The sequence below is a fragment of the Chanodichthys erythropterus genome, chromosome 20 (genome assembly GCF_024489055.1).
Source record: "Chanodichthys erythropterus isolate Z2021 chromosome 20, ASM2448905v1, whole genome shotgun sequence".
In the NCBI taxonomy this organism is placed as follows: Eukaryota; Metazoa; Chordata; class Actinopteri; order Cypriniformes; family Xenocyprididae; genus Chanodichthys; species Chanodichthys erythropterus.
Window position 1 is genome coordinate 26310280 of NC_090240.1, and position 23935 is coordinate 26334214.

A 23935-nucleotide genomic window follows, 5' to 3' on the forward strand; every position below is an offset into this window, starting at 1 on the left:
GACAGGGGCCTGTTCTTGGCCAGAAAAAATTAACCAATGCTAGATATAAATATGCAGTTCATTATGTCTGTAAAGATGAACAAATGATGAGAGCAGACTCATGGCAAAAATTCTGCTTTAATTATGTAAATGATTTCTGGAAGGATGTAAGAGCACTAAATAGGAGCAATGAAACATTACAGTCCTCTATAGAGGGTGTTTCTGGAGCAAAGAATAGTTGAGCTGTGGAGACAGCATTATTCAGCCTTCTTTAACAATGTTATAAACGAGCCTAATAAAGTGGAAACTCTCTCCTGAACTGATATGGAGTATTACAACTAATTATTAAGTAATAATTCAGCTCACAGATAGGAAAGCTGGTGGTTTAGATCAAATTACTGCTGAACACCTAAAGTTTGCGAGCCCTAGGGTTGCGGTTCTTCTTGCCATGGGGCATCTACTCTTACCAGCCCTTTTTAATGAATAGTCAAAACAATTAAGTGATGTAACGAGAAGACCAAGTGGTAAGCCATATTCAGAATTTGCCCTCTGCATTTAACCCATCCAAGTCAGTGGACAGAAGACACACACACCCGGAGTAGTGGGCATCCATTTTGCTGCAGCACCTGGGGAGCGAATAAATCGAAGAATCAAAATGACAACCTTCGGGTTACAAGTCTGACTCTCTAACCATTAAGTGACTGTAAGACTGGATGTATGCTTGATAATATCCTAATCAATTATCTTATGCATGCATAAACCTTTTTAGAGCATATTGCACTTCTTTTTATACTGCTCCTTTGTGGGTTAAGTTTAAAAAAGTGAACCTATGTAAGCCTCAGATTGCCTACAATGACTGTATGAGGATTCTGCTGAAAAGAAGAGCAGTGCAAGTGCTTATTTTGTAAGGCAAGAGTAAAATATTTTCTGGCATTAATGAGAAATTTGATGTATAAATTTATTTGTCAGCAGGATGATTCACAGAACGCTATTATGATGTTGTCAAACCTTAATCATTGTGTGGTGCAATACCAGTCACCTATGAGAAATCTGTTTTGTGTTGTATTTTTTAATGTTACTGTTTCTTCTTCTCTAATGGACCCTGATTCAAAAAAAGTTGAATTAAATATCACCAAATACTTAAGTTCACAAATACATCCATGCTGAACTAGCAACATCTACACTTAGGGTAACAAACTTGATAGATGGCATGTGTCTATGTTAGCTTTTCACAATGTCATACATGACGCAAAGTCATTGTGGAATTGTAATATTTACTATAAGGCTGATTATGTAACAACTGTCATTTTATACCAATCCAGATGTCATGCCAAAAGAAAAGCCTAAAACAAGATGGTTTTAATCTGAATTTTATTGAAATATTTGTGTAGAGAGTGCAAAAAATAACTTGGAAGAATATTCACATCACCGAAAACTATATCATATTTGAGGAGGTGGAAGCCACAGTTACAATTCACAGACATTTGCGAGGACTTACATATAGACATTAGAGCTTACTTTAGAATATATTAGCAAAAGTACTATACAATGTAAAGATATACTAGTATGCATCATAAATTGAGAAAAGAGAGTGAGAGAATGAGAATCAAACAAACATGTATATGGACACATACAACAGCAAATAAATAAATAATAAAAAAGGCCAGGATAGAGAATATAGTTGTAAAGTAGTCTCAAAGTTATGATCAATTATCGCACTCTGAGAATTATTATTCTCAATCAATGAAAGACTGTCATGTTTGGCAGAGACTTATAGAAACTACTGTACAATGTGAGAATATACAATAAGAATGATAAATGAACTAGTCTTATTGGAAATACTACAGAAGGTAAATGATTGATGAGAGTACACAGATGCACTGCTTCAACTTCACTATCTCAGAGCAAAAATCCAAGATGGATGAAGTGACAAAAATCATAACACCCTCCAAAGTTCGTACCTGGTAAAGAGCAAATGCACAGCGGTTCTCCAAAACAGAGCAGGATGCCAACTTGTTTTAAGGGAACAAGTTTCATTAAAGGTGTTTTTTTTTTTCAAGTTATATAAACTTTTGTATCCAAACTCTCCACGGATTCTACATTACAATTATGAAATTGTTATTTAGGAAACATATTAGTGTTTGCTATAATCTGGTAGTGTAAGAGCAGAACCATTTACAAGTGGGATAACGGTTTCCTCTAATAATACAAAATGCTCAGTTCCTGTCCTCTTTACACATAAAAAAAAAAAAAAAGATTCTTATCCATCACATACAATCAATAACAAGGCTCTTTTGCTTTTAAGCCCCAAAGATCATTGTACAGCCCCAAAAGGTATGCTGTACTCATGGATCTATAATCCATGTCCCAAAGATTGTATTGTTACATAATGCACCTACTTTATTCTTGAGCATTCACATCCTCTTAGCATATTTACAAGCCTTTTCCTGACACACTTCCCCTTGGTGATTGGCCAGACCGCTTTGTAGACTTCTGGCCATCGCTGTTACCCTCATCAGCAGTTGGATGGCTGTGACCCTGGATGTGACTGGGTGGGGAAGGTGGTGGGTATGAAGGAGGCGGGATGGTCAGGTGTGGTAGAGAAGGCATTGCTGGGCGAGGTGTGGTGGGAAGGGGTGGCGGGGTCGAATGATGGTACGAGCGAGACCGGGGTGATGGGGAAGAGCTGGCGCTTTTTGCTCTCGGAAGGGTCTCAGGATGATCGCTGATCTGCTCCAGCAAAGAAGGCATGTCCCCTTCGATCTTCTCTAGCACGGCAGCCATTTGCTTCTCAATTTGTTCGATTACACAATCCATTTGCCAGTCCGCGCTGGCTCCACTTCCTGGCTCTAGACCACTGTACTGTCCGACAGAGTAGGTTGAACAGTATGTGCTCCCGTACCCTGATGCACCATGGACCATATCCCGCAGCTCCTGCTCAAATACCGTTTTATCATGGCCGAGACTTGAAGATCCCAATCCCGTATACGTACACTGGATGTTTTTCACTGATTGGCTCCCCTTGTCCGGTCGTCCTTTCTTCAACTCTCTGCTCTTGGGGTTGACCTCGCAAGTCGCCCCAACTTCTGCTGACCTCTCTGCAACTGCTTCTGGGAGCTGCGTTTGACACCAGCTGCTTGCGGCCATATCGTGGACTGTGTCTTTCTTGTCTTCTGGTTGAAGAGGTGTTTCTTTTCCCTCTGAAGAGGTACCGGTTTTGGCATCTGAACTTGAGGCATGATCCATTGAGAGATTGGCGGCAATCTTGCGTCGATTTGGAGTATCAGGGATAGGTGATTTCTTCTCAACATTGCCAACAGTTGTGGGCTCTGGCTCTGTGGGGATGTTGTCCTCTTGGCTGTCTGAGGTCTTGATGGGCTGGATGTTTGCTGCTTTCTGGCTCGCTCCTGTTGATGATTTGTCCTCCCTTTCAGAAGAGCATTCGGTAGACTCTCTCTTGCTCGGCTCCTCTGCTTGTACTTTTAAAGAGCTGGTTGATTGGGTAAGGGTCTCTGCCTTTTTCTCTTCTACTTTTATATGTCCTGCTTTCTCCTCTTCTTGATCCTTCATGGATCTACTTTCGACGGACACCTCGTGGGACACGCTCATAGTAGAAACGCCACCTGAGTCTGTTTGTATCCCCTTACCATCTAATCCATCTGAGTTGACCTTTTCGCCCTGGCCTTCTACTGCACTATCAGACGATCCAAGTTCAGAGGCTCTGAGGCGCTGCATGAATGTGGTGACACGAATCGCTTTCTGAAAGTGAAATGAAAAACACCAAACGCTTAGTGCCCAGTGAATTATAAAATAACATAAGGTCTTCTTTGCTATGGAGGTGAAATGCATTGTTAATTGTGTGGCAATTTGTGGTAGCAAATTTCCCTTTCTATCACTTTCATGAGACATACACATTAGAGATGGGCGTTTTAGTAATTTTGTTGCATCAGAGGGAGGCATCTCATTTTTTTTAGTGTATCGAAAACTAATTTTTTAGGAACTGAAATGAATCAACATTGAAACCCTGTTCTGATATATTTGGTTCTAGCTGTTTTTGAATGTGAAAATGCAAGAACTGCAAGTTAAAATTATGTCTGAACGAAACAATGAAAGTTGATCTGAGTGAAATGTTTAAGGGATGCGCAATATATAATGGTACCTTATTGATTATTTGCCGATATTAGAGAAGTTTTAATTTACTGGTATCAGTTGATATTGGATCTTTAACTATACATGCTCATTTTCTCTATTTTTACATTTAGATGACCGTTGCCATCATCTAAAACACACTTAAAAAGAGTAAAACTTAACTAAAAGTTAATCTTTAAAACCACTATTAATTTAAACACACTTTTATATTTCATATTTTGCAAATCTTAAAATGAATGTCCTTTTTTTCATGCTGTATATTAAAATGTTGTGATGCCTAAAATTTACTTGTAGCATTTAAAATGGTTGATTTGAGTTTTTAGTGTTTTATTTAACATTTATTTAGACAAAAAGAGTTGAATTTTAATATTGGTCATTTATCGATCATGTCATGATTATCATTACATAGTTATTATCAGCTTATCAGTATTGAGCCAGAATTTTTTATATCAATACATCCCTGTTTTTAAAGGATTAGTTCACTTAAGCCATCCTAGGTGTATATGACTTTCTTGTTTCTGATGACCATAATTGGAGAAATATTAATAAATATCCTGACACATCCGGGCTTTATAATGGCAGTGAACAGGGTTCACGAGTATGAGCTGAAGAAAGTGCATCCATCCACATACATCCATCTTAAATGTACTCCACACGGCTCTGGGGAGTTAATAAAGGCCTTTTGAAGCAAAGCGATGCATTTGTGTAAGGTATGAAATAAAATACCTCCTTCCATATTCAATGTATGAAGAAAGTATAAAACTCTTGCAGTTCAAAAAGCTTACGCTACGTCCTACGCCTTCCCTATTCAACTTATGGAAAAAGTGTAACTGACGCGATGCCAGTTTACACTTTCTTTGTAACTTGAATACGGAAGGCGGTCTGGCGGAAGCTAGATATTTTACTTCATAACTTGTTAAATATGGATAATTTTTTAAACGAATACATCGCTACGTTTTAGAAGGCCTTTATTAACCACCTCCTGGAGCCGTGTGGAGTACATTTATGATGGATGGATGTGGATGGAAGCACTTTTTTTCAGCTCATACTCATGACTCCTGTTCACTTCCATTATAAAGCTCGGATGCATCAGGATATTTATTAATATATCTCCGATTGTGTTCATCTGAAAGAAGAAAGTCTTGAGGGTGAGTAAAGCTTGGGGTAATTTTCATTTGAAAGTGAACTAATCCTTTAAGCTATCTATATAAAAAAATTAAAGCATAGCAAATATTGTCTATTGATAATTGCTGTTACTTTTGAGTGCTCTGCCACTCGTGCCCATCCCTAGCACACATACAGGATGACCCCCAATTTGATATGTATGTGTCATTGGCAAAAGCATGATGTGAATAAATGAATCAGGGCCAAGGTATGTCATCCCACTTCGCCTTCTCTCTCTCTCTCTCTCTCTCTCTCTCTCTCTCTCTCTCTCTCTCTCTCTTTTCATAAGGACCACTTTGGTCCTTTCTGGCACACACAAACACATGGGACAACTTTTCATACACATACATGTGACACTACGATGAATAGTCAATCTGGAGATTTGTCTGAGTGAATGAAGGGCTAAACTGGAATATTCAAACTGGAATATTAAGGACACTGTGAGTAAAAGCCAGACGGCATATGACTGAATGCACATGGGACCAGCTGGGCAGTGATAAATTTGTTAGTTACTGGTATTCAGATACAGGGAGGCTTAAGTACAGCGAGAGTCTTTCCAACAATCCAACTTGAACTACATATTTCCTGCATGATCGTAGCTTGAAGAATCAGGCCAGGCCATGAGACACTACAGCCATGTATTAACGTACACTAGGTATGATGCTAGAGGAAATATGAGTGCCCAAGTCAAAGATTGTTATACAGAGAAAAGAATCTCTGTCTCTAGGCTGCCCCGCGAATATCAACAGTACCTTCAACTCCTGGGTTTCACATGCAAGGAAAAAGCAAACATAATATAATAACCATCAGAACCTTTATTAAACAACAGCTTTATTTGCCATTATCATCTTTACAGTTACTGTCCTTATACATTATCCTATTATTTATTGTGCTGTTTGCTAGAAAGGTGAGTAATGCAATTATTAGAGGCATTTGGCAAGTGCACATGACTGCTGTGTGTGAAATTAAATTCCTCTTACCCTCCACTTTGCCTTGGCAAAGTTTTTCTCAAATTGAGCACAAACTCCTTCCTTCAGATTCTTTTCCGAAGCCCCATTTCCAGCGATCCTATCAAATAGAAAAATAAATAAAAATAAGAGGAGGTATTGTCTCTGAAAGCAATCAAAAGTTTGCTTTTTTGTATACAGCCTTACCATCCATGTGAAAGTGCATCTTGTGCAGTAATTCTCAGCATTTGGTCAACCTCCATAAGTCTGCAGACCAGCTCTTTTGCTACATGACATGAAAGAGAGAGACTGAGTGGTAAAGCATCAAAAATAAAATAAACATTTGAATTATTACTAGTCCGGATCAGGAGCTTCTCAGTTCCTGATCTTAGTACCAGCAGGGGAAATGTCATCCCAGTATGGTGAATCAAATTCAAATTCTCCAGCAACAATGCGGCAGAAGATGATCCGGTTGTGCATGTCGGTGTTCTCCTCCTCAGTTTCATCATAGAAGGGAGGGTTTCCAGACAACCTACAAATGAGATTTGTATGATTTGTATTATGTTCTCCTCTTACATTTCCTCATAAAGATCATGAGTATTTAGGTATGAAAGTGCTGTACATTTACTGTTAAGTGTTTCATATATATATATATATATATATATATATATATATATATATATATATATATATATATATATATATATATCTATATATATATATATAAAAACCTGAAAACCTGAAACTTCTGAAAGTCATCAATTACTTAGAAGACATGTTAGGGTTCTTTAGAGATATAATGTACCAGCAAGTTTTCTTAATCAATTATGAGTACACCCTCCTAAATGTTTGATCCCATGTTTGATCAACAGGTAACTATGTTGAACCAAAACATTTAAAGAGGCAAGTAATTTCTTGACAATTAAAAGTGTTATATAGCCCACTGAATCATTCTCAGACTTAATGCTGACAACAATGGAAGCACTTGGGAGAGAACTGTCAGGAGACTTATTTCTTAGCACAAAAGAGGACAGTGGTACAAGAGGATTACCAAATCATTGTTTTAAATGTGAAAATATAGCAAAAGTAACACAGAAATTCAAAAACAATGGACTTGTGAAAAGGCCCCTGAAATAATCAGGCCTTCATTTTAAGCTTTCATTTAGTGATGAGGGATTTTTTTTCTAGACAAAAAGCAGAAGAAATACCAAGCGAGTTTCTCAGAGCCAGCAAAAGCTATGAAAAGAGTGACTGTTTATCTCACGTAGTAAGATGCAGCCTGCAGAAATGACATGCATGGTTGTTGTTCTCACTGGAACTACCTACTGTAGCCAAAGCACAATAAAGTCAGTTAGCCATTTCCAAAGCCCATATTTACAAAATATAGATTCTGGGAATCAATACTCATAAGACCAAATCTCATAAGACCAAATCAATCATTTTGGATCCAACAGCATCCAAAATGTTATGGTGTTGCTAGAGGAGGAGTACAGTGAGAAGTGCCTGGTTCCCACAGTAAAGTTCAGTGGTAGTAAAGCTCTTATATAGGGATGTATGAGTGCCGAAGGTGTGAGAGAGTTGTGCTTTATCAATGCTGTCATGAATTCCCACACCACTGTGTAATTTAATACACAAACTTAAAACAGAAGATGTTACCCTTTCCTCATTACCTGCATTGTTGAGCATTTTTTCAACATGACAATGAGGATATGCAATGAGGATATTAAAGATCAGGGCATTTAAGGAGCTCATCATCCAGGAGTTAAACAGGACAGATGTGACAATTTGTCATGAACTTGTACACTACGTGCCAAGAAGGGTCAGAGCAGTATATTCAAAACTATGAAGGGCATACTAAGTGCTAGAATATTATACATTTGTTGAATTAAATCTAGGGAGTACTCATTTCTGCAATCCTTAATTTAAACAAAATTGGCTAATTAACTTATTTTATGGCTATTAATGACATATATTTCTCAGATTTTATTATGTATATGTTTAATACAATTTAGTTTTGCCATCTTTCCATGAATTGTATTAGTGATCATAAAGAAAATGCATCTTTTGTATTTGTATATATATATATATATATATATATAAATTGTCATTTTACTTTTTGTTGAAATATAATTCAAATATAATCTGGAAAACATTTACTTTTTATTAAACTGACAGTTTATCTGAGATTACACTTTGATTTATATACATAAATTAGTGGTCAAAAGTGATGTCCACCCTAGGAAAATTGATATCTTCACTCTTTATTCAAATATTTTTTAAGTCAATTATTTGATAATGCAATAAAACATGACAAATTGTACTGGCATAATTACTGGCCAGGCTGTTATACAAAGAAATTATGAACACATGCAAAAACAAGAGAGAATCAACAAAATATTAATAACTATTTCTGTTATGGTGATTGTATGCTTTTTTCTGAGCTTTTTAATTAATTTAATATTTTTATTTTGATTATTATTAGAATTAATAATAATAATAATAATAATAATAATAATAATAATATTATTATACCTTAACCAGGTTTAGTGTTTTGTTCTTCCCTCATATTTAAAATATTAAAATATTTTATATATGATATCAAATAGTTTCCTCATATTTTGATGGCTTAATCTAACTTGTAGGGTCATTAAAAACAAATATACCCTCCTGACATCACTTTTAGCCAATTTTTTTTTTTTTTTTTAAATCTCATGATTTCGTTTCTTTTTCTTTTTTTTTTAAACAAACACATAAAGAAAATAAAGAAACCCTGATAAACCAATTAGATCTCAACATAGTGTATCCAACACTAACTTACAGTATGTACATAATGACCCCCACCGCCCAACAATCGACTGGTCTTCCATAGCGATGACGCGCCACCACTTCAGGGGCTGACATGAAATATGAGAAACAGATGTGAAGGTTACTGCTTCACATACTCAAAGTTAAAGAAAAATAAAGATCATGAGATGATGAATAAATACCCAGGTACTCAGGTGTCCCGCAGGGTTCAGTGATTGAGCCGTTCTCAAACCTGGACAGGTAGAAGTCCCGCAACACTACTTTGTTGTGGTTACTCTCTCTATAGTACATCAAGTTCTCCAGCTGATATGACAGAAAAGGCAGAGGGTAAAAAACAAAACAAAAAATCAATACATTAATTTATAAGTACTGATAGGAGGAAAAACATGGCATCAGGCCAAAGTATGAGTGAATAAGAGGTCGCTGTGTCCCAAATAAAGTTGATATTCGTCTTTCAGTAGAGACCAGACAAAACACGCCCTTCACCCGCTCTCAGTGTGAAGAATGAATTTTGTCTTTAAAAGATAAATCTGAAAACCCACAGCTGACCTACTCGGTATAAAATATGAATCTCACTCTGTGATATTTCAAGCACAAGCCTTAAAAGTAAATGCATCAAAGCTATATCTAAAAACACCCAGGAGGCAACACCCAATTATGCATAACTGAGAACACTGAGCTTTGAGCAAATGAGATGCATACACACATAATAGAGAATGTCTGATGCTAATATCCTCCACAGCGTGTTGCTGCCGTACACTAGAGGGCACTGCAAACACATGCTGTCTCTTGACAAACAGCATCATAACCTTAATGACTTTAGTATGAAGCATTACAACCACAGGAGGTGGCAATTCTGTTTATTCTTTTCATATTTGTTTTGAACAATAATGACACCCACAGGGAGCACCTGCAATATTACAGTTGTACAGTGTTATGAGTCAAAGTGGAATAGGCGTTTGATTAATATAACTGATTATCATTTAATACTCCACAGACAAACACATCCCCGCCACACACATTAACGCAGGTATGTAATATTTTCTGTCTACTAGAGGTCGCTAGAGGCCTATTCAAAACAAAGACGTAGCTTGAGGACACCAAGGTTGAACGCGGAATCTTGGGACATGTGGTCTTCACCTCAATGGCCGGTGGAAAAGAATTGGGATAGGATTCGGGAAGAAGTCATGTTCATGGATGAGATTATTAACGTTACTGTAGTATGAAGCAGAGCAGGACCGAGTGTTGTGGGAGCCGAACGAGGCCGCTGGAGCGATTGCGCAACACACGCCTCACGAGCAGCTGAACTTTTATTATGACACAATCACCGGCGCCGCTTCCGCTTTTCCGGTCATGAGTATGAGGTAACGCAGCTCTGTTTATCATATTAGATACATTTGAGTGTGTTGAAAATGTTGTAACGTTACTCTGTGCGCTCGCTCGGCTGCTGCTGTGAGACACTGTTGCACACTGCAGTAAGATAGATCTATTTTAGAATATCATATTAAATGCTGGATGGCTTGTGCTGATAAATGGCATGCAATTCATTTTAAAACATATTGTATGATGGAGAAAATGCTGTCTTACTGTTACTAAAAATAAAGCTGCATCTGATTATGCTATATTAGCTACTAGACAAAATAGTGTTTTTCTCTGAGGCATGGTAAAGCATGGTACTCACAAAAAAAAAAATCAAGAAAATTAGATTTAAACAATAAGACTAAACGTGTTGAGCTATATAACGATAATTAGTTTTCTGTCTATAAATATATCAAAACAGTTGTTCCCTTGACTATTAAAACATGTAAATATTAACACTGGCCTAGTGGTTTTTGGATATTTTACTGCAAAATCCTCAAATATTTTACCTTTAATGGTACAATTTGTGATATTTTTTTCCGCTAGAGGTCGCTAGAGGCCTATTCAAAACAAAGGCGTAGTTTGATGACGCCAAGTTTTAGAGCGGAAACTTGGGACATGTGGTCTCCATCTCAACGGACGGTGCAAAAGAATAGGGATTGGAGTCTGGAAGAACTCATGTTCGTGGATGCGATTATTAACGTTACTGTAGTATGAAGCAGAGCAGGACCGAGTGTTGCGGGAGCTGAACGAGGAGCTTGAGCGATTGATCAACACACGCCTCACGAGCAGCGGGACTTTTATTATGACACAGTCGCCGGCGGAAGCGGTCCGGTAGATGGTAAACAGTAATTATGTTCCATAAATAAGTAACACAATCCACCATAAAACGTGCAAGAAGTAAATAAGGAACTGCTTGAAGCAAGCTAGTGGTTTGCTGGACGCTAGACACTACTTCCGCATTTGTCCACGGCACTGTTGTCATGTGGTTTCTACGTCAGTAAAGGCGGTAACAAAGGTAACTGATGTCATTGACAGGCGACTGCACTGCCCCGTGTCACTGTTTAGAATGGGAATTTTCTCATGATTTACAAGTAGTTGAAAACATTAGAGATATTGTTTGTAATCAGCTGGACAAAATATATAACACTAGCCTAGTGGTTTTTGGATATTTTACTGCAAAGATTTTACATATTGTACCTTTAACACAGAGTTACAGCCTTTGATTCGAGGTGACATTACACCGGCCTATAGTGCATATGGTGTTTATATACGTACTTTCCATTAATAAATATCATCATATTATGATTGCTTACCAACCTTTAAATTTCTATGGACGATGTTGAGGGAGTGAAGGTACGCCACTGCTTCTAAGACCTGACGGATCACATTGGAGGCATCTCTCTCTGTGTAGTTCCCCTGGTCTAAGATCCAATCAAACACATCTCCACCTGTGGCCCTGTGATGAACACACAGTCAAAAAATAAGATAAAAGAAAATATGTGTGTAAAGTTAATCCTTATTTAAACTGTATTTAATTTGTGGTAAGGTTGGTTAGGGATGGATTATGCCCTGGAGCAACGGGGCTAGTGCTCCAGGGCTTTTGACTAACTGGGACCTTGAGCTGAGAGGTGGACTGACAGCCGGAAACAATTAAAGCTGATACAGATAGAACATCAGCCCTGTAATGGTTTGACATACATCTTTTACATATACAGTAGTGGCCAACAGAAAAGTCGCCACACCTAGGAAAATTGACATCTTTATCCTTTATGTTTTTAGGATTTTGCAAGCGTATCACGTAGTTGTGCCTGAAGTCAAATGTTTTATTTTTGATAATGCAATGAAACATTACAGGATGTCATACAAAGAAATTATGAAACATATAAAAACAAGAAAGAACCATTTATGTTATAGTCATATACTTATTCCTGTGAGCTTTTTGTTTTTCTATGCATTTTTTTTTTTTTTTGCATAGAAAAATAAAACCTTTAGCTGAAGTTTGCAAAATAATTTTGTCAGATAAATACCTTAACCAAGTTAAGTGTTTTGTTCTTCTGTCATATTTAAAATATTTAAAGGATATAAAATATTTTGCTCATTTGTTGATGGTTTAATCAAACTTGTAGAATCATTATAAAAAATAATAAAAAAAAAAACATCAACTACTTTATAGGATTATTTCAGGATAATTTGGGATTAATCCAGAGCCTCAGAAAGGACCAAAATGCAATCTCGTGGTAAGTCACCAAACATAAAACAATTAGTGAATTTTAAAACATAGGAAATATCACTATATTAGAAGGATTTTGGTATACAATTACATAAAGAACTGCCCACATTTGCTAAATCATTAAGAAAGTGTGATGTTTTCAAATGTTTTATTGTTATATTGTTATATAAATCTACATTTTAAATCAAACTGAAAACTAAATTTCATACATTTCAATCTGGATCGGAACATTTTGCTAATATGTAAAGTGATGCACAAATGTGAAACTGTAAAATCTCATATGTTCTCAAAATGTAAAAACAAACAAACAAAACAACAAAGTAAACATATTATTAAACTATGTATGTAATTGTACATCTGAATTCTTGAGCATCTAATTTTGTATAATTTGTAGTGTAACTCTGACACACCATTGCCACCAAAATGACATTTGAACTTTTTCAAACACATCAAATATTTTATTTGCAGAATGTCAGATTTGCAACCAGAATCCTCCAAGCTAAATATAATATCATTCTATAGGATCTTTAAAAGGGATAGTTCACCAAAAAAACAAAATTTTGTCATAATTTACTCACCCTTAAGTAGTTCCAAACCTGTATACATCTCTGCTGAACACAAAGGAATATATTTGGAAGAATGTTTGTAACCAAGCAGATCTCACCCCTCCAAATACAATGGCAATCAATGGGGTGCGAGATCTGCTTGGTTACAAACATTCTTCCAAATATATTCCTTTGTGTTCAGCAGAAATGTATACAGGTTTGGAACAACTTAAGGGTGAGTAAATGATGACAGAATTTTCATTTCTGAACTATCCCTTTAAGATTGAAATGGAAATGGTAAATGACTAAACGTCCAAAAACTGTATTTTCTATTGTAGTCTCTCATTACTGTAATCTTAATAGCTGTAATAACATGTCAGATTTTTATTTCTGGCTAGATGTGGATATTTGCATGTGGAGCGGAGAGAGAATAAGTGCATTTTCTGGAGTGATGTTTTGATGCAGAGAGATGTGTCCTTGGCCTACTGAATGGCACTGGGAAGGGATCGTGACTGATCACGGTAAACGCAAGGTCAGACTCACAGTTCTTGTATGATGAAGAACTCTTTCCTGGTCTCAAATGCATCAATCAGCTGCAAGATGTTTGGGTGTTTGACCCTGGAATAAACACATGACAGCAAAAAGCTGAATAGTTTCTTCATCTCACGTTAAATAAGAGTAAAATAATACTTCAAAAAGAGGACAGAAATAATCACAGCAAGAGTGATACATTCAGCCTCTCTTACCCTATCCATCTTTCTCTCCACCCCATCCTTAAAGGAGTAGTTTGCCCAAAAATGAAGACTATATTTTTACTTTTGTGCTCCAGAGATGAAAGATGAATTTGATGTTTGAAATGACACATGGGCAGAATTTTGATTTCTGGGCGAACTATCCCTTTAAATTTTTTCATTGTCCTCTCAGATCAGCACTCTCACAAAACCCTACATCATCTGTTGATGTTTTGAGTCACCATGTACATTTTCAAGATCATGATCTCGTTCTTGGCTGCCTTCCGCACTTTCTTGCCATCTTTCTTGAGGAATTTCTTGCACACATAGACCTTGTCCGTCTGTCGTTCCTTCACCAGGCACAGCTCGCAAAATTCTTTCCTGGAGAGAGAAATTATACTGAATGCTGCATTTTATGCTGCAATACATACCCCTTATGGCTGTGAATCCGTTATACTAAAAACTATTGAGATGCATTGTGAGAAACGCATTCTGAATTATTGTTTAATGAGATCACGTGTCTGCAAATGATGGATTGGCTTTCTTAAGGCTATAATGGTAGATCTATGCACACTCACGCCTTGAGGACCTGTCCAATCTCGTATTTGTCAGTGACGTCTGACAGGCTGTTGTATGTCCGCCCATCTCGCAGAGCAAGGCACCCAAATGGCATGACAGCATCCACCTGTCCAGAGGAGAACAAGAAGCGTACATATACACATACAGCTATCAATCTCAATAAAACTAATGCCATTCACACTAGAGGAGCATGTGTCTTCACAAACTAGCCTCACCAAGATAGGTTCCACCACACAGAAATTGCGAAATGCTAACGAATGCTTCAACATGACTGAAAGGAGCTTTAAAAACAACTTCATACTTTTTTGGAATGCAATATATCAACTGGAAATATTGGACATTATTCATCTAACACAAACAGAACAAATTCTGTGTAAAACATATACACATTCTTGTAAAACAGTTCATTTTTTCCATAAATCGCCCCATTGAATGGAATGTGACAATTTGCTACACAGAAATTCATCATGCTTGTGCTTTATGAATAAGGCTCACTGATTATAGGACACTTCCCACAACAAGAGTCAGTAAAAGGAGATGTTTAACTCTCAGAAAGGATATTTTTTATTTTCTGGGTTTTCCAATTTTCAACCAAGTTTAAAGTTGGGCCATGTCTAATATGAAGTCTAATATCTAATATGATACAGTTTAAAATCTTGATTTGTGTGATTTCAGTATTTTCTAGAAATAAACATACAAGTGAATAAATAAATGAATAAATAAATAAACAATGGATGACAGAGTTATAAGTCACAGGAATGCAGATTTTGTTAGTTTTTAATTAATAATAAACTTAGTCAATAATGACCTTGCATAATAATAATAAACCATACGATTTTCTCTCTATTAAAGAGGACCAATAATGCCCCTTTTACAAGATGTAAAATAAGGGTGCGTTCACACTTGTAGTTCGGTTCGTTTGGTTCATTTGATCCGGACCAAAGAAGAAGAAAAAAAAAAACCATTTAGTCCCGGTCCGATTAGCGTTCAGATTGGCAATTTTATCGCCGAACCAAAAGATACCGAACCTTCAGGCATAGGGATACACTCACAACCTGATTTTATGACGTATTGCCTATTTTGAGACGGAACTTACCGAACATCCAAAACAATGCTGTGTGCTGAGGTAAATTAGCTCGTTGTGTGTGCGTAGCGGTGTGTAGCCTGCATGTGATGGTATTTTGGCCAGCTGGGAACTCGTGAAGAGCTTATAAAATGTGTAAACTAATCAAAACACAGGCGGGAATCCATCCGTCAAACACACAAATGATCTGCTGCATGGAGACGCGCGTCTGATGCCTGTGATGGGCAAACTCGCGACTATGACAAGATAAACCGACATGCGTGACGATTCTGTCCTTTTTGGGTTTCGTCTTCCTGTTTTTGGTTCGGTTACATATGTCTTTGGTCCATGTTACGTTCATATATCATTCGAACCGCACCAGAGTTCGTTTGGAAGCGGACCGAGACCCATCTTGGATGGCAGCGTTATGTTCAAATGAACCGCACTAACCGAGCAATCGCACCAGGGTTCGTTTTAATCGAACCAAACATGACAAGTGTGAACGCACCCTTAGGGTGCTTTCACACTTGGTTCGATTGCCTGGACCGAACCCGAGTTCGATTGCTCCCCCCTCCCCCTGCGCCCACTGGACTGTGTTCACATTATATTATTTGGGTCCGACCCGCGGTTCGTTTGCGTCATCAAACCAGCAGCTGTTTACTACGTTGCTTAGTAACGATGGCACAGGAGAAGGCAGCAAAATGCATAACGTTGTTCTCCTCACTTTTATATATTTTTTTTAACCGTTGGTTTTGTTCATAACGGTTCTTGCGTCTATCTGCCGTGAATGTACAATGCTGAAGGCGAGCAGAAATGAGAAAAGCTACGCTACAGCTCTCTCTTTGCAGCACGTGACTCACGCTCATCGGGAAAGTGAGTGAAACACACACAAACTCACATTTTTAACAAATAATATGGCATTAATAGCGGTTCACTTCCGCAATTTGGTACGTTTGCATTCATATCAGAAGCGAACCATACCGGAGTTCACTTGAACCGCACCCCAGACCCCCCTTTTTAAGCGGACTCGGGTACGGTTCACGGGTGCGCACCCGAGTTCAGAAGACCGTGTTCACATCATCCAAACGTACCGAACTCTGACGTCAATCGAACCCGGGTGCGCACCAAAAGTGCTAATGTGAAAGCACCCTTAGTCTCTGGTGTTCCCAGAATGTGTCTGTGAAGTTTCAGCTCGAAATACCCCACAGATCATTTATTATAGCTTGTCAAATTTGGTTGTGAGCAAAAACACGCCGTTTTAGTGTGTGTCCCTTTAAATGCAAATTAACTGCTGCTCCTGGCCCACTTTCCAGAAGAGTGCGGAGCTTTAACAGCTCGCGCTTCGGTTGCTCAACAACAACAACAACAAATCTGGAGAATCTCTCGCAGCCACAATGACGATTGTCAGTAACGGTGTTCAGCCTTACATTGTTCAAATCGGATTCGGACACTGATGGAGAGACTCAGGAAGAAGTTACAACTTCTAGAATGCAACTGGACATTTCTGAATGTTTAGTGGATAAATTTATGTAGTTGCTGTGGAGTTGATTCAACTCATCGACTAGCATGTGCCGTAATCTTTTGTGCAAATCCAGCATTGAATTTACCTTCGTTTGTGAAGCAGTCCAGTGTAAAATGACGGCATGGTAACAACACTCTACTACGACAACTCTTCCTCTTCTCTAAAGCAGCCCAACATGACCTCGTCCCCTTTGTTGTTTCTTCCCGGGGAAAGGGTTTATGTAAATTTTAGGGTTAGTGATGTCACAAACCCAGGAAGAAGCTCGTTGTAGTCCCTACCAGCCATTTGTTGTAGTCCTTAAACAGAGAATTCTGTTGTTTATACTCAGACAGCAACATTACACACTAACTAAAGTTAAAGTGAAATTATTATCAACCACCCCTTTAAAAAAAAGCAACATCACATACAATTGCCACACATACACTGGTTTCCATGTTTTTGGGGGCTTCCCATAGATGTAATGATTTTTACACAGTACAAACTGTATATTCTATCCCCTACACTAAAACTACCCATCACAGAAAACTTTCTGCATGTTTAGATTTTCAAAACACTTAATTTAGTATGATTTATAAGCTGTTTTCCTCAAGGGGACCAAAAAATGTCCACATAAGGTCAAAATGTACTGGTATTACTATCCATTTGGTGTCATCTGGTGACATTTGGAATACTAGGTACACACACACACACACACAAACAAAATCATTCAGCAACAAGGATATCATGTTTTTGGTTGATAATAGATGTTTATCACGCCAAACAACACAATTTATATCTTTATTGTATTTTTAAAAAAAAAATCTAATTTTTGAAAAGGTGTTTCTGATCTATCACACAATTACAAGATCAGAAATATAATGCTCAAGTGAAAATAATTCAACAGATGGTTGGGAGGATATGTTTCTCAGTGCAGGGAAACCGCAGATCTTTAAGACTGATGGTATCAGTGAGGAAGAGCGTGATGAGAGACGTGACAGCATCTTTATCAGAAGAGAGAGCACTGGACTGTCATCTGTGTAATCCAGCTCCGGCTCCTGCCCCTAATCCCTAATCCCTCACATGGATCCATGCAAGGGAGGGGTCAGGATACAGTAGGAGAGGTCGGGAACAACTTGAAATATTACATAACTGGACTATGCTGAATTTATGCTAAAAAAAAAATCTGATATGAAGCGATAAACTGGAATATTGTGATATCTATATTGTGAGTCTTTGTCAGCTAAGAAAAGGAAGTGAACACATTAAAATCATCGAGGCACTTTCTAGCTTTTGCTAGACAGCTGTTCATCCTACAGCAAAGTCAACATGCCATTGTTATGTATACTTCTGAGATATCATGTTTGTTGTATTTGCATAGCTATTTCTGTTACCTGCCTTATGGTACCATACAACAACTCGATAACAGTCAATTAAAATAAAATTGTGCCACGATGATTTGTATGTGTCAGGCCTGTTAGAACATTTCCGCATTTCAATAAATAAAATATGATACCCAAAAAAACATGTTACAAGAGCGCCTGGCAGTCATGGGGCTTGTGTCTAAATTAAGATGTAGTCAAAATGAGAACATAATTTTGTGATGTTGACAATATTTCATGTGCAGGTTGCAGCAATAAAAAATATGCACAAACATAATATAAATAGAATATAAGTACTGCCATTGATGGAGTAGGGATAATTTTAAAATCAAGTAGTTTCCTGAATCGTCTGGTTTCTTGTTGACTTGACCCCAATCAGACACGTTTCTTAGGGGGTCTTTACATAAGATGTCTTCTTGCATTCAAAATTAACTAGATGAAGTGCAGCAGAATGAAACAGAACACAGCCATGTTTTAAAAAGTTAAACTATTTTTAACTTGACGTCATCTTAAAAATGCAACACTTTTGTCAGAGCTGTGGGACAGAGGGTAGTGCATTGCTTCTGAAACAAAGGGCTGCAGAGCTTGTGGGGACACATGTGGGGTTTGAGTCCGGCCCCCAAGTTATTATATTATTTTATAATAATAATTAAAGGGTTAGTTCACCCAAAAATGACATTTCTGTCATTAATTACTCACACTCATGTCGTCCCAAATCCGTAAGACCGTCATTCATCTTCGGTGATGAAATCTGAGGGTTTCTGAACCACACATAGGCAGCAACATCACTGCACCTTTTGAGGTCCAGAAAGGTACTAAAGACACTGTTAAAACAGTCCACGTGACTACAGTGGTTCAACCTTAATGTTATGAAGTGACAAGAATACTTTTTGTGCGCAAAAACAAAAAAAATTGTATTCAACAATTTCTTCTCTCTCCTGTCAGTCTCTTACGCGGTTGATGTTGTAAACACAGTGCAGTGCTTCCATGTTCTAGAACAGTGGTTCCCAAACTTTTTAGCGTGGAGTACCCCCTGAAGGGATTTCCATCCTTCCGCGTACACCCTCTCTTCCACTTCGACTGCAGTCACACCTTTACCATATATACTCCGTAAATTGATTTTCCAGTGCATTTTTTTAGCTTTATGAATAACTTTATAAAATAAATAATGTTTTAAATAAAAAATGTCCAATAGAGAAATATGCAATGATGGTAAAACTAAGTAAAACTTTTAAATATTAAACTAAAACCGACAGTAGGTGGCAGCAAGTCACTGTTTTTATGAGTGAGTCATCGAGTCATTCATTCAGTAACGAAGCAAGTGGCTGTGAATGAATCACTGAATCATTGACTCTCACGATTCGTTCAAAGCCGCAGAATTGTTCGCGAAACACAGACATGTGTTGTAGTTCTGCTGTGGTTTTCGTTAGAACTATTATTTCATTGCAAAATAGAGTAAATACTGACAGTACTGTGTTTAAAATTTACGTTTTATTTTTTGACCTGTTGTATAATAATGTCACGTTTGCAGTCATGTGGATATTTGGGAACAATTGCATTCTTGCTCGTTATCATCATTAAATACAAGAACTCACACAAGGTAAGTTTTTGTATTGGAGAAAGTTTGAGTCTTAAATCGAAATTAATCCATTATCTGTGTCTATATTTGTTCTTCATGCGAGTAAGTGCTAAATCTCTACTTTTACAAAGATGCATTGTCGAGAACGACAGTAATTTAGCGCGATTTAAGGCAGCAGATTCGGCACGCAATCTATCATGTGCATGCTGCTTGTTTTACAGTCTATGGTGGATATAGTCATTTTTGACTGCAAATGATGAGGTAATTTGATTAAATGTACTGGATTTATGACATTTTGGAAGTTAGAAATACATGCTCGATTTTAATATTATTTTAAGGTAGAATTAAATGAACTACTCAGCATTTTGTTCGTCCCCTTTTGTCACCTCACATACCCCCAGGGGTACGCGTACCCCAGTTTGGAAATATTGTTACCCCCACTGTTCTAGAATGCCGGCTCCTTATTGGCCGGCTACACACTCATGCGTCGTGCTTCTCACATGTACAGCGTCGGCCAATACTGAGCCGGAGTTCAGATGTAAACACGAAAGCAATGCATTGCATTCATTACATCAACTGCATGGGAGACTGACAGGGTAGAGAAGAAATTGTTGAATAAAGTTGTTATTTTTGCTTAGTTTTAGCGCACAAAACAGTACTCTCATCGCTTCATAACATTGAACCACTGTAGTCACGTAGAATGTTTTAATGATGTCTTTAGTACCTTTCTGGACATCAAAAGGTGCAATGACGTTGCTGTGTATGTGGTTCATAAACCCTCGGATTTCATCAAAAAAATCTAATTTGTATTCCGAAGATGACTGAAGGTCTTACGGGTTTGGGACATGAGGGTGAGTAATTAATGACTGAAATTTAATTTTGGGGTGAACTAACCCTTTAACTTAATCAATGAAAATAAATATGACTTGTCATTGATGGATGGCTGTGGGTCACTGTGTTGTGCAGGAAGTTATACGTTTTGAGCCAGAGTTGCTACTTCCCTCCTACAGGCACTTTTTAACACTCTTTCCGTATGGCATGAACTAAATGACAAGATATATTCACAACGACCGCGTATTCCCTCCGGAGCTGGCTGTAAATACAGGAGGTGACATGCTTACATTAGGGTAGTGATGCGCATGTTTTGATGGGAACCTTGCACTGGAAGGATGGATCACATTTGACAGCCCTCGCTCATTAGCTACACTCAATATGTGGCCTGTATTACATGTAATGAATCGCACATCCTTCTCTCTCCGGTGTGAAAAAAAGTCAATCTTGTAGAGACGACTTTGTTAATGTACCATTGCGGAGTGCGGTGTGATTAAGGATTACTGTCTCAGAGCTTGTGATTTCTCAGATCAGTTCTGGCAAAAATGTATGTTGTTTTAATTGAGGGTCCATGCATATTCATAATGGCTATTTTTGCGCACGCCCACCCGTTTCATACACACACCCATCTTTCGGTCCAAAATTAGCATTCGAACATTCCCCCAGCCTGCACAAGGCAACGCGTCCACAAGAGACCGAGTTCAAGAAAGACACAAGACAAAGACGAGAAAGCGACAAAGGGTTTGAGGGGTGCCTTCTACAAAGACTAGTTTGCGACAGATTCCTCCCTCCATCATTAAAGACCATAAGACCCTCACCATCAGCCTTCCCCAAGACACTTTTCTCTAATGGTACACTCTTCTCTCTCCTGTCTGTACTGCTCTTATTAAAGCAATGAATCTTCATCTCTAGAGGCACACACATTAAACACCAGAGCCAATCCCACAGGATGGATGAGAGGAGCTGTGCTGTTCTCCAAACACATCTGAACCCAAACCCACATACATACATACACACACACACCTCCTCACAATCCAGCACAGCAACAAGTTCAAAAGTCACAGCATGGAGCGTAGAAGTTCTTTCCCTTTCTTAATCTGGTGCTAAATTATAGCGTGCAGTCCCGCTTCCATGTCCACCTCTCACAGACAAACACCATAATCATTATCATCCTGCTGGGTTTATTATGCATTTGGTGTTCTGAAACAGAATTTTGGCACCGCTAGATTTAATTTTTGCCAGAGCCTCAGCTGAAGCCTCAGATGTAGTGAAAATATTGAGAAAAGACTCATCCGAATTAGTAAAGCAAATATTCTGCCTTCGGTTTCTTTGTTACAATTACATGTTATGTGGAATCAACAATTTTATCACAGAGTGTTGGAAGTTTCCTTTAAAAGGAAATATAAACAGGACTCCATTTGCACATTGTGTTAAAGTTGTCAGATCCTTACTTCCGTATTTGCGATGTACGTCCGAATGGATTATCGGAAAGAAAAAAAGTATGGCGGTGACTTGGTTCAATTCATCAGTTGTTGAGTGGATGGACGGCGGGGTTTAAGTGAAGTAAATGATTGGAGAAGTCTGACATATGACACCTGATAGTAAAATTGTAAGGTCAAACTTTAAGAAATGGATGAATCATTCATAATGAGATAAATAACATACATTTACAAAGTAGACACGGTGAATTTCCATTTCATGCCGACTTCAGTGGTCAATAGCTCACCCAAAAATGCAGATTCATTTACCTATCCTTGTGAACTGAATCAAATGATTCACTGATTCAAAAGAATGATTAAAGGGTTAGTTCAACCAAAAATGAAAATAATGTCATTTATTACTCACCCTCATGTCGTTCCACACCCGTAAGACCTTCATTAATCACAACACAAATTAAGATATTTTTGTAGAAATCCGATGGCTCAGTGAGGCCTGCATAGCCAGCAATGACATTTCCTCTCTCAAGATCCATTAATGTACTAAAAACATATTTAAATCTGTTCATGTGAGTACAGTGGCTCAAAATTAATATTATAAAGCGACAGGACTATTTTTGGTGCGCCAAAAAAAACTAAATAACGACTTATTTAGTGATGGCCGATTTCAAAACACTGCTTCAGGAAGATTCGGAGTGTTATGAATTGGCGTATCGAATCATGATTCGGATCGCGTGTCAAACTGCCAACGGCTGAAATAACATGACTTTAGCGCTCCGAACAGCAGATTCGATACACTGATTCATTTGTGCTCCGAATCTTCCTGAAGCAATGTTTTGAAATCGGACATCACTAAATAAGTCGTTATTTTGTTTTTTTGGCGCACAAGAAATATTCTCGCCGCTTTATAATATTAATATTGAACCACTGTACTCACATTAACTGATTTAAATATGGTTTTAGTACATTAATAGATCTTGAGAGATAAAGTGTCATTGCTCCCTATGGAGGCCTCACGGAGCCATCGGATTTCAACTAAAATATCTTAATTTGTGTTCCGAAGATGAACGAAGGTCTTACGGGTGTGGAACGGCATGAGGGTGAGTAATAAATGACAGAATTTTCATTTTTGGGTGAACTAACCCTTTAATTCATGAAATGGACATTGCTACTTGTCTCATGAACATGCCAAGGTGGATATTTGATGGTAAAGACTTAAAGTTCAGTCTGTTCCTCACACAAGTCAAGTCACATTTATGTATATAGTGCTTTAAATAAAACGGATTGTGAAAATAACATTGTTAATGTTGCCAAATTCATTAATTATGAAACAAATACAATGGAGTTGTAAAGCAGCTCTACAGATTCATTATTCAGTTCAAGTTTTGTCTTCATTTGATGCAGTCAAAGCGATGATATTACTGAATATTAATTGTCTTACAAAGCTTTTATTTGACTTCAGATTAGAAAAATAATTCATAAGCTGCATACAGACCACTTTTAACATTTTATTTCCTTTTATAGCTTGAAAGCTACAGTTTCCTACTCATTTTAATTGTCTGAAAAAGTGACCAGAATATTCTTCACTATTTCACTATATACAATATACAAGATGTCTAAATATACTGACAATCATGTCCCAAGTTTGTTTACTC

At 37.7% G+C, this 23935-nt stretch overlaps 1 protein-coding gene across 2 annotated transcripts in view; it reads right to left on the reverse strand.

The window, feature by feature from the left end:
- Positions 1-1374: 1374 nt before the first annotated feature.
- The window catches only part of camkvl (CaM kinase-like vesicle-associated, like), a 54614-nt gene continuing 32053 nt past the window's right edge, over positions 1375-23935 (reverse strand). For both annotated transcript variants that reach the window (XM_067371501.1, XM_067371500.1), the window contains 10 exons: positions 14491-14597; positions 14162-14293; positions 13725-13799; positions 11724-11862; positions 9227-9347; positions 9058-9133; positions 6635-6771; positions 6447-6525; positions 6273-6360; positions 1375-3738 (listed from right to left, as the gene is read on the reverse strand). In XM_067371501.1, coding sequence (XP_067227602.1) covers positions 2413-3738; positions 6273-6360; positions 6447-6525; positions 6635-6771; positions 9058-9133; positions 9227-9347; positions 11724-11862; positions 13725-13799; positions 14162-14293; positions 14491-14585 — 2268 coding nt within the window. In that variant the 5' untranslated portion in view covers positions 14586-14597 and the 3' untranslated portion in view covers positions 1375-2412. The remainder of the gene's footprint in view (positions 3739-6272; positions 6361-6446; positions 6526-6634; positions 6772-9057; positions 9134-9226; positions 9348-11723; positions 11863-13724; positions 13800-14161; positions 14294-14490; positions 14598-23935) is intronic.